We start from the raw sequence: 14,820 nt of genomic DNA on the forward strand, positions 1-14,820 counted from the left end.
ATGTTCGTCACTCCATCTTTCTTCTGCGTTTGGCATTCGTTACTGAAGGTCGTGTGTAGACCTTAGTTTTAGTTTATTGTTAATTTAAGTCTATTCATAAGTCATGGCTAATATCGTTAACTTTGCACAAGACGTTACTGAAAATCAAGTAAATGGAAACGCGGAAAACGGTGGAGGTGATGGTGGATTAGAACAAAACAGTGCCGATGCTCCGGGGCGAGATGACGACAGGTATTGATTTATAATTTAACCTTATTATATTCCTATATTGTTGTTTAGTTTTACTAAAAAGCAATGTTTTTCAAAGTTTTTATGCGGTTTAATGTCTTTTTCTTTGTTTTCAACTTATTTTGCAGTACATTATTCATTCGCCGCAATGGCGGCGGCGGTCCGGCATTTTAACGTATCGGCCATTTTAATCCACTTTAATCTTTAAGATCTATTCCAAATTGACTATTTCTGTTTTTGCAGTGGTATGTTCGCGAATAAAATTTAGTCCTGGACATTATAGTTTTCATTTCAGATAATTCGCAGGTTAAGTTTATGTAAAATCAATTTGATGGCGCACGATGTAAAATGGCGTCTTTCGCGCGTCCCTCCTCACTCCACCGGCACAGTCCCGTTATCGATTTTGCGCATCAGTTTTTTCGCACGACTTGTGGTTCGAATGTTACGGTTAATGAACGGGCGTGGACCGTTCTTTTTAACGGTTTATTGAGAGTATATTTTGCAAGATTTTAAATCGGTGGTAGTGGAAATAGGTGCGAGGGCTCGCTCTCGCGGTCAGTTTGGAGCGCTACTAACGCCCTGTCTCTCTGCAGGTGTGAGCCTGCGCCGCCGCCGCAGCAGCCGCCGGAGGACGTCATGGTATATATCCGCTGGGCTCACACTAAAGTAAACTCGACCAAACTGACTAGTTACCATTGTCTCGGCCACTTAACTTTGGGCCCTCACTCTTGCCAATTTCAAATCTTGCGTTAAACTGTAACATTCTTGTATCATATTCTCGTTGTCTTAATGTTAAAATTTTGGAGATCATTTTTTTGTAACTTACAGGTTTCTCAATTTGCTTTGCTGCAGTGCTTGGAGTTTGTTTTTATTTTTGTTGACTAAAAAAAGTAGCTGTAAAGTACTGAAAACAAGTACTGCATAGTTTATAGTAATATTTTATAATTTTAAATTGTAATTTTTAAGTCAGTTTCTTTTCGCGGCACATTTGTCGTACTGTTGATGACCCATGTTCACTCTATTTTGTGTAATTACAGAAAACTCTTTGTCGGTGGATTGAGCTGGGAAACAACAGACAGTAAGTTGATTTCACATAACATGAAATATTATTTTATTTGTTAAAACATGAATAATTCTAAATAAAATATTTAGTTAAAATGATGAACATATCAGTTCTGCTTCTGATAAATTTGAAGACAACCTTTACCCACAAAACTGAAGTTATATTATTACTAATTATGAATAATACTTTACCAAACAAAGTTTACATTAAGACTTTTTTTGCAGAGGAATTACGTGAACACTTCAGCGCCTATGGAGAAATTGAAAGCATCAATGTCAAGACTGACCCCAACACTGGCAGATCACGAGGGTTCGCCTTTATCGTGTTCAAAAGCCCAGACTCGATTGATAAGGTCATGGCCGCCGGGGACCACACCATCAACAACAAGAAAGTGGATCCAAAGAAAGCTAAAGCCCGCCACGGAAAGATCTTTGTTGGTGGACTCAGTAGTGAAATCTCAGATGATGAGATCAAGAACTTCTTTGGCAATTTTGGCACGGTAAATATAAATGTTTTAAAATGAACACCCACCCAACACATTTATAAATACATGTTTAATGATGAAAATACCGGAATTGGTGAGATTGAAATTTTCTAACACATTGCTGCAGATGAACCCGGGCCACTGACACAGAAACTTAAAACTTATATTTGTTTATTTTTAAATAGATCTCTAAGTGAATCATGTCTTACAGATAGTGGATGTCGAGATGCCATTCGATAAAACGAAGAATCAAAGGAAAGGATTCTGTTTCATCACATTTGAGTCTGAGCAAGTGGTCAACGAACTTCTCAAGACTCCCAAACAGACCATTGCTGGCAAAGAGGTAATTTATTAGTTTCTTCATCTTTTCTTGCATTGTATAAAACTCAATCGTATAAGTTGCGTTACATGTGAATAGCCATATTAACGGTTGACGCGTGTTGCAGGTTGACGTGAAGAGGGCGACGCCGAAGCCGGACGGCCCCGGCGCGATGGGCGCGCGCGGCGGGCGCGGGGGGCGCGGCGCGCGCGGGGGCCGCGGCGGCCGCGGGGGCTACGGCGGCCAGGCCTGGGGCAACCAGGGCTACGGCGGCTACGGCTACGGCCAGGGCGGCTATGGCAGTGGCTACGACGGCTACGGGGGCTACGGCGGCTACGGCTATGACGGCTACGGCGGCTACGGTGGTTACGATTACTCCGGATACCCGAATTACGGTAAACGCGGCAAGCAGCACTAGGCGCGTTCTCACCGACACATTACCTCGACTGATGTTACCTGATAGTAGAATGTAAATGTAGACGTAAGGCGGGCGGGCGCGGCGGCGCCCCGCACCAGCGCCGGGCTCCGTGCCGGGCGCCGCGGCGCCCCGCCCGCGCTAGGCTTAGCGTGTAATGAGGAGACTCCGTCCCTGAGATGCCTCCTATCGACGTACAGTGAACGTTAGGTATACCTTAGTGCTTAGAAAATATTTATTTTTCTATCATAGCTACGTATTTACATTGATATTCTATCGAGATAATGTGTAGTGAACGGGGCGACATACTCGCACTCTCCTATTTGTAATCTAATCTAATCTTATGTTATATATTTGGCTGATTTTGCATTTGTTTAAATTCCATTTGGCTAGTGTCTCCGGTGCCCAGCGATCACTCTTTATCATTGTTTCACTAGGGTTATGTTCTGTACATATATGTTACCGCCTTATCTTAATAAGTGTTTTTGTAATACCACTTTTGACATATGTAGCATCGTTGCCCGAGTTTTATATTTATTTTGGTATATTTTTATTTTACCTTACATACTCTTGCCACATGCTACATCTGGGTAAATGGGGTAATATATGGAGAGACATTGTGAAAGTGATAAAGATATGATGAAGCTTTTAAATAAAGCACTGTTACCAAAAACCAATGTGTTTCCATATATGCCCCACTCCTATACACCGCACCTCCCACTACCCCACTCCCAACTCCCGCTCCCTGACCCCACAGATCATCATCTGCATGCCACACGGAACATCTATACTTCAGTAACTACATACAGGGTGATAGTCGCTAATCTTCATTTTATTCAGAGTAATCATTCAATTACAAAGGAGCCTTCTGCTTTTTACTAACATTTTTATTTATTATAAATAAAATATGTATTTTATCAATTTCCTTCATTTCAATTTGATTGATATTGAAAATATTTCTTTAGTTACTGGGTCAGACAAAAACAAGGAAAATTTGCTATCAATTTGTATTTTAGTGAGAATAATTATTTATTAAAATTTGTGGTTAATAAAATGTTTAAGTTTTCTCAAAAGAGAATGAAAAAGTGCACTAATAGAAAAATCGTTTAAATTCGCCAATGCCACATTTAGAGAATCTATTACTACAAGCGAACTATCTGTTCGACACGAGTAGGGCTTATAGTTAGTGCCATTCGACATGTCAATAGTGGACGCACCCGAATGTCGCAGACGCTGCGAACTCAAAATTTTTGCTGAAAGCACGAAGCGATGCTTCGAACTCTAGTAAGTACTTTTCTCTATGGGGGCATACTTTGTCGGTATCTGGGAGATGCTTTCCTCTAAGATTGGTTGGCAAGTAGCGCGGTCCGCTATTGGCACGCTCGGGGCGACTGCGCTATTAACGGCTTTGTGTTGCGGGCAGACTACGGCGGGTACGGAGGGTACGAGGGAGGCTACGGCGCGCGCGCGGCTCCTCGCGGGAAAGGTACCAGCCTCTGCCCATTGACCCTCACCTCACTCCCACACTGCGTAGTGCGCTCTGTATTGCCAACCGCATCTTTCAGGGGATCCTTCGATTGACAAATCTGGGCTGGTTTTATTCCAAAAAGATAGAAATTGTTGAACCGTCTAGTGTTGGCAAAACTGAGCTCGACTTGTAAACTATTTGGTTATCGCTTTAGGTGCAAACGTGATATCGCGATAAGTCGAAGTGTCGAAACAGTTTACGGATGTAGAGGCGATAATCAAATGTTTCATTCTAATCACCGATAGTCCCTGCTTCATTTTTTGGTATAACGATTGGCATTTATCTCATTAATTTAAAGTACGTTGTGTTGCGCTTATATTAACGTTTTAACATGCACGAGTACATTAGGATTACGTAAAATGATTCAAAATTATTAAAATATCGCATTTACTTCCTATTAGTCTTAGCTTAGAGTTGGTTATTTATTTAGTACGTATATAAACTTAGATTCGTCCCATCGAAACGAAAAATAAGGAGACTGCATGTAGTGTGAGGTCTTGTTAACTCATTCACACGTTTTATTAACACAGAAGGTGGAACATTTTCTCAAAATTATATAGACACGAGTGGCATTCGGCAAACCTAAATGTTTCACACATTTGTTGTAATAATAATTAATTTCGGAAGATATGACCAAAACGTATTACATATCGGAGATGAACAATCGACATCGAATAATAATTTACACATACTGATAATAATCGGTTGGTCTTATTTTCTCAATTTCACTATGTGCTCACGATTGTCTATACAACCTTCGGCAACTTGACGAAACGCTCGACATGTCTTTGTACGCGTAGTACAGTTAATAAATTGAAAAGAATTGGACAGTCGGTTCGTCAAGTTGAGCGTGGGTGGTGGAGAATCGCGAGCAGGTGTAGTGAGGTGCGTGTTCCACTAGGGTCGAACTCTGCGGCGGGCTACCAGGGCGGCAAGCAGCGCGGCGGCGGCGGCGGCCGCGCCAACCAGAGGCACCAGCCCTACTAACGTACCTGCGACACGATAGTCATCTCACTCCATTAAGGTGCTTACCCACACGATACCTTGCCACCATTTCATATTTATATTTTGATCTGAATTGCAAATAAATAAGTACTTTCACAAATAAAACTCGTAATAAATAAAAGACAAAATAGTAATATTATTAATAATTGTAGATGACCTAGACTTGTAATTGAATTGCGATGTGGGTGCAGAGAGAGCGTGTCAACTGTCAAGTGACTCAGATGTTGTTGCAGGTTAAGTCCAGCGGAGATGAGCGCGGCCCGCGCCGGCGCGCGGGAAGCCTCATTCCATTCCACATAATTAATTTAAGAAAACTAAATAAGAAGATTTTTTAAGTCTAAAAGTACGTCGCTTAGACGTGGCCGCGTCCCGGTCCTTTCATAAATTTAATATAATATAGTATGGATTTAATAGATTACTTGAGTATTATTGAATAGATTCAATTTTGACATTATAGTAACCGAATCACCTTTGAACTGATTGTAGAGTAATGATTAATAACAGAGCTTAATGAATACAGTCCCTTTGGCGCGCGAGTGTGTGTGTACGTGCGTGGTGTTTGTCTGTGAGCGTGTCCGAAGCCGCCCCCTCTGGAAGTTCTGGATCTCAAACATGTTGTAGATTTGTATTTTTTATTTGGTAATCGAACAAAGAAAATCTGAATCATGTATTTTGTATGGTATAGTGTTTCTTCCAAATCGTAGGGATGAAATTAGTGTAAGTGCTCAGACATGAACAAACTCTGGAGATATACAAAGTTATGTATGTCGAATAAAACAATGTGTAAATAAAATATTGACTTTTTCTGCGTTTTTGTCCTCATCTTCAGATTTACCTGAACAGAGTGGCCCATTCGCTTATCCGTATGCATTTAGCCAAAATGATAGAATAGGTAAGTTTAGATACAAATATAAGAGATACCTTCCTAGGTATACATACCTAGGTACCTACCTAAAATAAAAAATACAGCTTTTTTGATATGAACATTTTAAATTGTCATTGAACACACAGGGGTACAGACGCCCCATTTGTTTGAATTAAATTAAATTTAGTTACGCCTGCATGAAATATAGGTACAATTTGGGCAGAGTTTATTCAAATTTGCTGTTTTATTTTATTAGGTAACTAGCTTACCGCCCGCGGCTTCGCCCGCTTTGTCTAAAACCTTATATACTAAAACCTTCCTCTTGAAACACTATCTATTAACCTTTTGAACGCCAATGACATCTATAGATGCCATGCGCAATCGTGCCCTGTGCGCCAACGACACCTATACATGCCAAGAAACAGATCATAGATAAATACAAAATAAACATATTAAACCTTTACTTTTACGTGTTTTATTTATACAGTTTATGAACTGAATCCCCAGTTATTACATAAATATACACAGTAAACAAAATTGCCAAGTAGTTATTCAAATATTTGATGACAAAAAATAACTTAATTAACCCCTCAGCTGTCGCGGCGCGCCGCCTCAAAAAGGTGCTGTCTGTCGGGCAAATTCGAGCTTTCGGCGCTGATTTGCCGATTTTTATCGATATTAAAATTTGTGATATAAACTTTAACCTGTGAGACTCTTGTAAATTTTGATGCTAACTAGATAACCAAACTTTATATTAGTTACCTTACTTACTCCCTGGCATGCTTATTTTACTTATTAGAAGCATTTTTTCCCACACATTTTGAATAAATGTGACATTGTAAAGAAAAATACTCATAAAAAAATAATATCAAGGTATTTTAGATTTTTATTTTTGTATTTTCATATTAGAATAGACAATCTTTTGAGTGAATATAACAAAAACATAGGTTTATTTAATAAAAATTCGAGAAAGTTGATTATGAATATCATCGTTTACGCATGAGCATAAGCGGGCGCGATCTCCAATCATGTTCATACAAATACAGACTTTACAGGGTGCTCCAAAATGACAACATTTCAAAATTTTTTGCTACTTGTTTTTATTTTTATTTTAATCAAAACTAGATAAAAACTAACAGTAATTTTTACTTTTTGGAAATATTTAGGTTTTTATTAATGTTTAAAAATCGTCTTATTCCTAAATGACGTTATTCTTATAGTGGGCTTTGTTCTAACGTCTGTATGTATAACGTCTCCACATGTCTAATTTATTTTCTCTTAAAATTTGCATTTAAGAAAATATTTTTTGTGGTAACAATAGCATTATGAAGAAATGCTTTTTTTTTCTTTCATGCTCTTAATCTATACATATAATAAATCTGTAGAAGGGTCAATTCTGTACATTGAAAATATTGAAAATATAAATAGCAGGGGGTGTTACTGGATCGATACCAAGCCCAAATATGTGATTAAAAAAATTATTGTCTGTCTGTCTGTCTGTATGTGAAGGCATCACGTGAAAACTAAGGTTTCGGTTTCGATGAAACTTGGTATAATTATACCTTATTATCCTGGGCGTAAAATAGGATACTTTTTATCCCGGAAAAATTCGTAGAAAAAAATCTTAATTTTTTCCGTGCGGACGGAGTCGCGGGCGGAAGCTAGTAATCGTATAATATGAAATGTTGTCCAACTACAAATCGAAAGGCACTGTATCCATTCAGAAAAATGTCTAAGCTGTACAAATGTGAAATCTACATTTAATTATACCATAACTTAATTATAAACCGTTACATTTAATTTATAAATCAAAAATTTACGGAAATTTGAGTTTGAAACATTTTTTATAAAATACAGCTTATGTAAAGGATAAAAATCAATAAACTTAAAGATTCAGAATAAATAAACAATTACATATAAATGATATTATACATCTAAATGTTATACTTATCATTCTAAAAATCAACAAATAATAGGAATCAGAAAGCATACTAAATGAAAATCATTATATTATGTCCCTAGTTGTATAGAAGAAAGAATCGTATCATATTATTGTTTTATTAAAAAAATGAACGTTATGCCTTAATAAAATTAACGCTCCCAATCCTATTTATGCATATAACTTAGCCACGCGTTACTCAAATAATTTTGTCCGTGGGCTAAATTAGCTTATGAGTAAATAAATAGTACAGAGATTCTTAAAAAAATATCAATCATCTAACGGATTGAAATAATAGGTAAGTACTTAAATAAATTTTATTTAACTGATAGCACTATAAAAAATTGTTATGAAGCTTTGTGTCTGTACTATTTATATACTCATGTGGTTGTAATGTGTGATGTTGACACCAACATTGGCCAATTAATAGGAATATTTGCAACTTAGCACAAATAACGTCGAACAGAACGAACTTCTGTTCATTATTTCTTGTAATATATCGAACACAACGACCGCCTTGAGACGACGATTTATTACCACGAGGTTCCACTTGAATTTGATCAGGAAAGTGATGAAAGCTATCCAATCTAGTTTTTATTTTACTTCAATACATGCAGTATTTCCAAGCATATTGTAATTAAGATATAAACTAATCGGTAAAATTGTATTAAAATCGGTTCAGTAGTTTAGTCCTAACTACTAAGTCCGTAGTACACAAACGGCATGGAACTTAAAAATATTTTGATTGGAATAAAATAAAACGTAATGTGTAGAATTTCATGAAGAATCCTGGTATCAGGAATTAAAAGCTGCAAATTCCCAGACACTGATCGTGTAAGTATTATTATCTGTTCATTTGACAAAGTATACAGAGTTATATTTTCTTGATTTCAAATACTGTTACGTCCTATTGTTAAAGTAAGCCTTGGAGTGTCTTGTCTTCCATTGCCACAAGGATCGTTGTTCCATTTGAATTCTCTTTTATTGATACTCAAATGCTTACGAATCGGAAAAAGGTAATCCTATCAAATAGTTACTTAGATATTTTTATCTTCAAATGAAAATTAAAATATCAAGGTGGAAGTTTATTTAGGGTTACCTAACAAATAAGTAATTATTGATTATGTAGTTTTAGACAGCAATGTGATATCTTCAAATAACAAAATTGCTTTCTTCTTCTGGGTAATAGAAGCAGTTTTGACACCAAAAATACAATAATTGTTATCGCTAGTCATTTACAAAATGAGAGGATAGATTTATATTTTCAGGCGTACTGCAAATGATGCATTTAATTCGTTTTATTAAATCTGTAATGTTCCAAGGCTATTTAAAGTCATGAATGCAAAAAAATAATCGTCTTCAGACAGCGATCTACATCTATAACGTTCTGCCTACGAATGTACTACATATAGTACATAAGAATAAAAAACTCGCACACCGAGGGCTCCGAACAAACCAATTTTTTATTATGTTGTAACTCTAAAATTTTATGATTTTCGAAATTATTCCTCAACCTGCGCTATAAGAGCTTATTTTACCCCAATTTCAAAACTCTACGTACACGGGAAGTACCCTGTAGGTGTCGATTCCCTTGCTAATGTCGAAATTTGCGAAAATTTGCAGCATAAACGGCTGTATCTTTTGATTGCGTTGGTTTATAAGTTTGATTTTTTCGCAGCTTCAATCGACTCAAGTAATCAATATAAATTTCAGTTAAATGTCACATTACGCGCTCCTTATAAAATGGTTCTTGACAGACAGACAGACAGATGGGCAGATGGGATGGACAGACGTAATCTTATTAGGGTTCTGGACCCTTAAAAACCAAACCCTTTGGGATGCAGCCGTTAATACTGCAATTTTTAGCAAATTTTGACATTTGCAAGGCAATCAAAACCGACAGGGTACTTCCCAAGTACATAAAATCTTTAAATTTGGTAAAAAGCAATGTTTTATAAAAACAGATATAAGAATAATTGCAAAGAACATGATTTTTTAATTGCCATTTACAAATAAAAAAAGTACTTAATAATTTCAACTTTCAACTAATATGAACGCCTACGTGTATTAACTTGATATTCACATTTAAAACTCAGATTTACAATTTAAAAGATACCTACAGCATAATAAAAAAAATAAGTTTGTACGAAGCCCTCGGTGCGCGAGTCCGACTCGCACTTGGCCGGCTTTTAATTTTTTCTGAAACTTAAGGTTCCCCAATAAATAATAATATGTTGTATTTGTATGAAGGTAAGAATATGTTGTACAATTAAAGTGTTAAATTTCTTTTTGAGTTTGTCCTACACAAATTACATAGTATCGCTTTGTCCTATATATAGGTCATAGTGAAAACCATTGTTCCCTTGTTCATTGTTGTTTGTAGGTTTTTTTACTATTTTTCCAGCATATATACACTTTTAACCATAATATACTAAAACTAAAAGAATTAAGAAAGAAAATGTGTCTCTGGAATTTTTTCGTAAGCAGGTTACGGACTATAATTTTTGTAGTTGATTATGTATATCGTTTTTAACCTGAGGACAATTATAAATACCACAAAAACGATACCTTTCAATATAAACAAAACATATTATCATGTACATTTTATTTTGTATGAAAATGAAAAATTTAATTGAAGACGAAATTTAAAAAATAGTGACGTTGAATTTGTGAACATCCTGTATGCGGATTTTACGGGGAAATTATTGTCGGTTTTGATTTGAAAACGAAATATCTCTAAAATGGAACACAGTATCAAATTTTGAATTATATCATTAAAATCTTCATAAAATTTCTCGTAAAATGATGTAAAGAACAAATACAATATGTAAAAAAAAATATGATTTAACAGGGGTCAAAAACTAAGCAACGTACAGTTAAGTGATAGATACATATTTGAAACCATTATTTATGGTATAATTGTTGGTAATTTTCATTATTTCGGCACATAAACATTAGGTTATATAGTCAATAATAATAAAAAGACCAATAAATAATTACTGTTTTTCAACTTTCCGCAAAATTTTACATTTTGTAAAACTTTAAAAGTTAAAAGTTACTCGACTAAAGTATGACATAATTACTGTTATATTTCGAATATTTATCGGTCAAATTATTATTGGATGGACTTTAAATATTCAGTAATTCATAAGCTATCAACTAAATAGTCGTTTATGCAGATTTGAACTATATTTGCGTTACAATGAGCCAATTTCCAACCGGCGGTGATTTGGCACAGATCTGTGCCCCGACAGACTACGGGTACAAAATTTTTGGCACAGATCTGTGTTCCGACAGACGAGGGTTTAATGGCTAAAACAGCATGTTCTCTCGCGCCAATGACATGTATACGTGCCTACTAGTGATGTAGTGTAATATTCAAGTAACTTCATTAAAATTTCAGCGAAATTACTCTAATTCGCTTAATTTTTGTAATAACTACAAAAAAAAATATATAAGCTTAGTCACTGAGAAAAAAGGTAAATACTACATTCTTTGGTATAATACCATATTGTCTATATTGTGGATATTGTTGATTTGAATATTTTCCTTTTCGCCAATCATGCGCATCCCTAGCACAGTATCGATATGCAATCCCTTCTGCGCCATTGACATGAATAGATGTCGGACTGGTGACGTCGTAAGCGCGTGCCGTGTTGTTAAGTGCGGAAAGTTGTAAAAATATTTTATCGAGAAGGTATCTACCAATATTATAATCAAATAAGTACAAGGCTATTAATGAGCATAATAATTATATAGATAGGTAGGTAAATACAAGGCTGTTAATGAACATAATGATTATATACAATTGTTGATTTTTTATTATTTTTTATTTTATCGTCACAAACACAATGTATGCGTTCTAGCATAATATTTATTGTCCATGTAATGATAAAAATTCGCTTAGGTCCAAAATATATAAATATCTCTAAAAATCTGTAGGTACCTTAGATTACAAAATAAAGTACAGATGGAGCATGACAACCGCCCGTCGCCCTTGTCAAAGAAAATACGAAATCAAAAACAAATACGTCGCTGCACCAGTGCTATAGCGCATAAAGTGTCATGCAATACGTCAAAAAGGGTTTGCAATTTTAGTAAAAAAATGCCGTTTTGTGATAATAAAACGCTGTAAAATTTCTTCCCGAAAACAAAAAAAAAGATTAAACATCGTTTCACAGGTTTTCTGTAGATTATTTGGCTGATTTATTTCTTTAATACGAATAATAATTTTACAGATATGAAGGAATACAAAACTTCAACGTATGTTGCCAGTATTTTGAAAATGAATTTGCCATTTTTATTGGTAAAACGGTAAAATGGTTAAAAGATCTTCAGGGTAATGCTGTTGGATTTTTCGATCGTGAATGTGATTATTTGTATAGTGCACTAAAGTTTCATGATAATTATTAGATTATTTTAATAAGCATAATACATTATTTTGTTACTTTTATAAAGCTTAAAAACGTCATAGTCGTTTTCGCTAGCGATTTAATTTATGTGAACTCCATGATGGATATGATGAAAATAAAATGTCCCGTATTCTCGACTAAAAACAACCGCTATTCGTATTCATATATTATGAAAAATAAAAAATAATATAATTATTATAGTTAATATTGAAACTTTTTTTATGTAATTTATTTAATAAAAAATTGAATACAATTATTTTGTCCATATATAGCTTTAGTAGGCTGGTACTTTATGTAATAAAAGAATTTAAATAAAAATTAAAACTTGACTTCTCATTTATGTATATAGCCTACGTCACTACCGCCACTAACATAATAATTCAGATCATTGCAATGAAACCTCACAACTCAAAATCGGTCCAACGGTTTATACTGCAGGGCGTGTCAAAGAAATATTATACATACATCCATAAACTCGAAAAACATAACCCTCTTTTGTCCGTAGTCGGGGAAAAATTTGGGAAATTTTTCAATATCTGGCAACATTACACGCACACAGAAGCACCGTGTACGTACAGCGCAGCGGCGAAATGACAGCACACATAGCTTTATTGAAAATGACGATAAATTATTCGGTTTAGTTCGGCAACGCTCCATCTGTCTTTTATTTTGTAATCTAAGGTAGGTACTTACCTATTTAGCAGTTTTCAAAATTTATTACCTAATAAGTCTAATCAGTGCCTTTATTAGAATATTCTTATGATACAAATTGTCGCTATGTCATATCAAATATGGTAATTGACCTAAATAGGTACCTACATATAATTAGTATTTGTAATAACTCAAGTATTAAACCAAATGATTGGAAAATAAATATGTAGTTTTAATGCAATTCCCTTTATTTAAAGGTAATAGTTGTTTTGATATTTACAAATAAACACTCCACAATAATACCTATAGTTCATATAAACTTAATAAATAAACTCGATAAGTTATAATAATATACAGCTACACATCCCTAATCAGAAGCGAGAGATTATAAAAAAAAGGATGGTTGCCCGCGCCATTGGCATGTATACATGCCAATGGGGCGTAACTGATAGAGAATAGTGCTGTAACTTGCTGCAATTTTATATGTATTTTTGTATCTCAAAAGGTTGATTTTTTTTGTTGATAGTTGCTATAAATGTGGTCTTAAGTTTTTACAGTAGGAGATGAGGTTAAATGAATATTATTTTTGTGTTATAAGCTGTTTATTCAAATATTCAGACGTGAATTATTATGTTTATCGATAACATTTTGGACTCCCTACTATTTTCAAGGTTATCTCATTGAATTTGTGGCTTGGCGTGGAGGGCACGGCGATGCGTTTTTGCTCTGGCGGTCAAAAGGTTAAAAAAAACCGCATCAAAATCCGTTGCGTAGACAGGGATATAGGGACATAGGGACAGAGAAAGCGACTGTTATATACTATGTAGTGATGAGTTGTTACATAGGTACCTACCTAGGTGCCTACTTATATAGTAGGTAATAGAAAATATCTGTCGTAGGTAGGTCTAGGTCCCTGTTGCGGAAGAATTCTAACAAGTACCCGCGGCCCCCTCATTAAAGCGGCTCGACGGAACACAGTGGGGTTTTAGTCGGTAAGAATCCGACATAACCCACGGCTCCTTCCCCGGGGGCCGTGGGTATCTTTGGAAGATTTCCCCACTATAAAAAAAATAAAAAGGTCTAGGTCCCTATCTACCTAAAGTAGGTACCTATCTAGCTATAGGTTGCCTGCCATATTATCATTTAGGTACCTACCTATCTCTTAAGAATTTTGGAATGGAATTTTTACCACATTTTAATTTTCTGGCAGTTACCACGGATAATCGTAAACAGGTAAATATATATGTATGTACCTATGTAAAACAGTTTGTATTTAATAAATGAATTACATAATAATAAGGAAATCAATTTTATAACGAACGAGCGAATGTTGCAAAAGTTCGAAGACTGTGATACGAATACCTATGTCTTCTATTGATCGACTGCTTCGAAAGAGAAGTACCTATTAAAACACACGGATGGCGGTTCAAAGACTAAAGACTTTTTTATTCATATTAAACCACAGAGCAGGTAAACAAAATACAGATTATAAATGTACTAGATATTTTGATATTAATTCTAACATCTCCACTTATCAAAATAATCTAAACATTCTGCAGAAAACTTATTAAACTATAAAAAACAAATCTTTTATTTATTACATAGTCTGCTATTAAACAATGCTTTGAATACCTAGTTTCTTTATAAAATAATTATGTTTTATTCTATTTAATCCCTTTGTTAGGAGGTCCGCTGGCATTTCATTTGTTGGAATGTAAACTATCTTAATGAGATTACCAGCAACAGCTTCTCTGACAAAATGATGTCGCACATCAATGTGCTTGGTTCTTTTATGAAACAATGGGTTCTCAGTCAACTTCTGAGCGCCTTGGTTATCGTTATATAATGTGATGACATAGTCAAAACCATTTACAATTTCAGAAAACAAGTTTTTTAAATAAATCGCCTCTT

The 14,820-nt window shown here is 35.1% G+C and overlaps 1 protein-coding gene and 1 non-coding gene across 4 annotated transcripts; both read left to right on the plus strand.

The window, feature by feature from the left end:
* The first annotated feature begins 9 nt into the window (after window positions 1–9).
* On the plus strand, window positions 10–5,846 carry LOC123694997 (RNA-binding protein squid). 3 transcript variants are annotated; one of them, XM_045640671.1, is made up of 8 exons: window positions 10–231; window positions 1,266–1,306; window positions 1,516–1,790; window positions 1,987–2,118; window positions 2,222–2,489; window positions 3,933–3,995; window positions 4,939–5,061; window positions 5,264–5,846. In XM_045640671.1, exons 1-7 carry the CDS (start codon window positions 104–106, stop codon window positions 5,022–5,024), a joined length of 993 nt encoding a protein of 330 aa, XP_045496627.1. In that variant the 5' UTR covers window positions 10–103; the 3' UTR covers window positions 5,025–5,061; window positions 5,264–5,846. The 3 variants fall into 3 exon arrangements, with proteins under 3 accessions (XP_045496627.1, XP_045496626.1, XP_045496628.1); XM_045640670.1 differs by having other exon boundaries at window positions 5,276–5,846; XM_045640672.1 differs by lacking the exon at window positions 3,933–3,995 and having other exon boundaries at window positions 5,276–5,846.
* Window positions 1,381–1,450, plus strand: LOC123695236. Its single transcript, XR_006751911.1, has one exon. It is a non-coding gene; the product is annotated as a small nucleolar RNA snR61/Z1/Z11 (small nucleolar RNA).
* Window positions 5,847–14,820: the final 8,974 nt, after the last annotated feature.

This window comes from Colias croceus, chromosome 10 (genome assembly GCF_905220415.1).
Source record: "Colias croceus chromosome 10, ilColCroc2.1".
In the NCBI taxonomy this organism is placed as follows: Eukaryota; Metazoa; Arthropoda; class Insecta; order Lepidoptera; family Pieridae; genus Colias; species Colias croceus.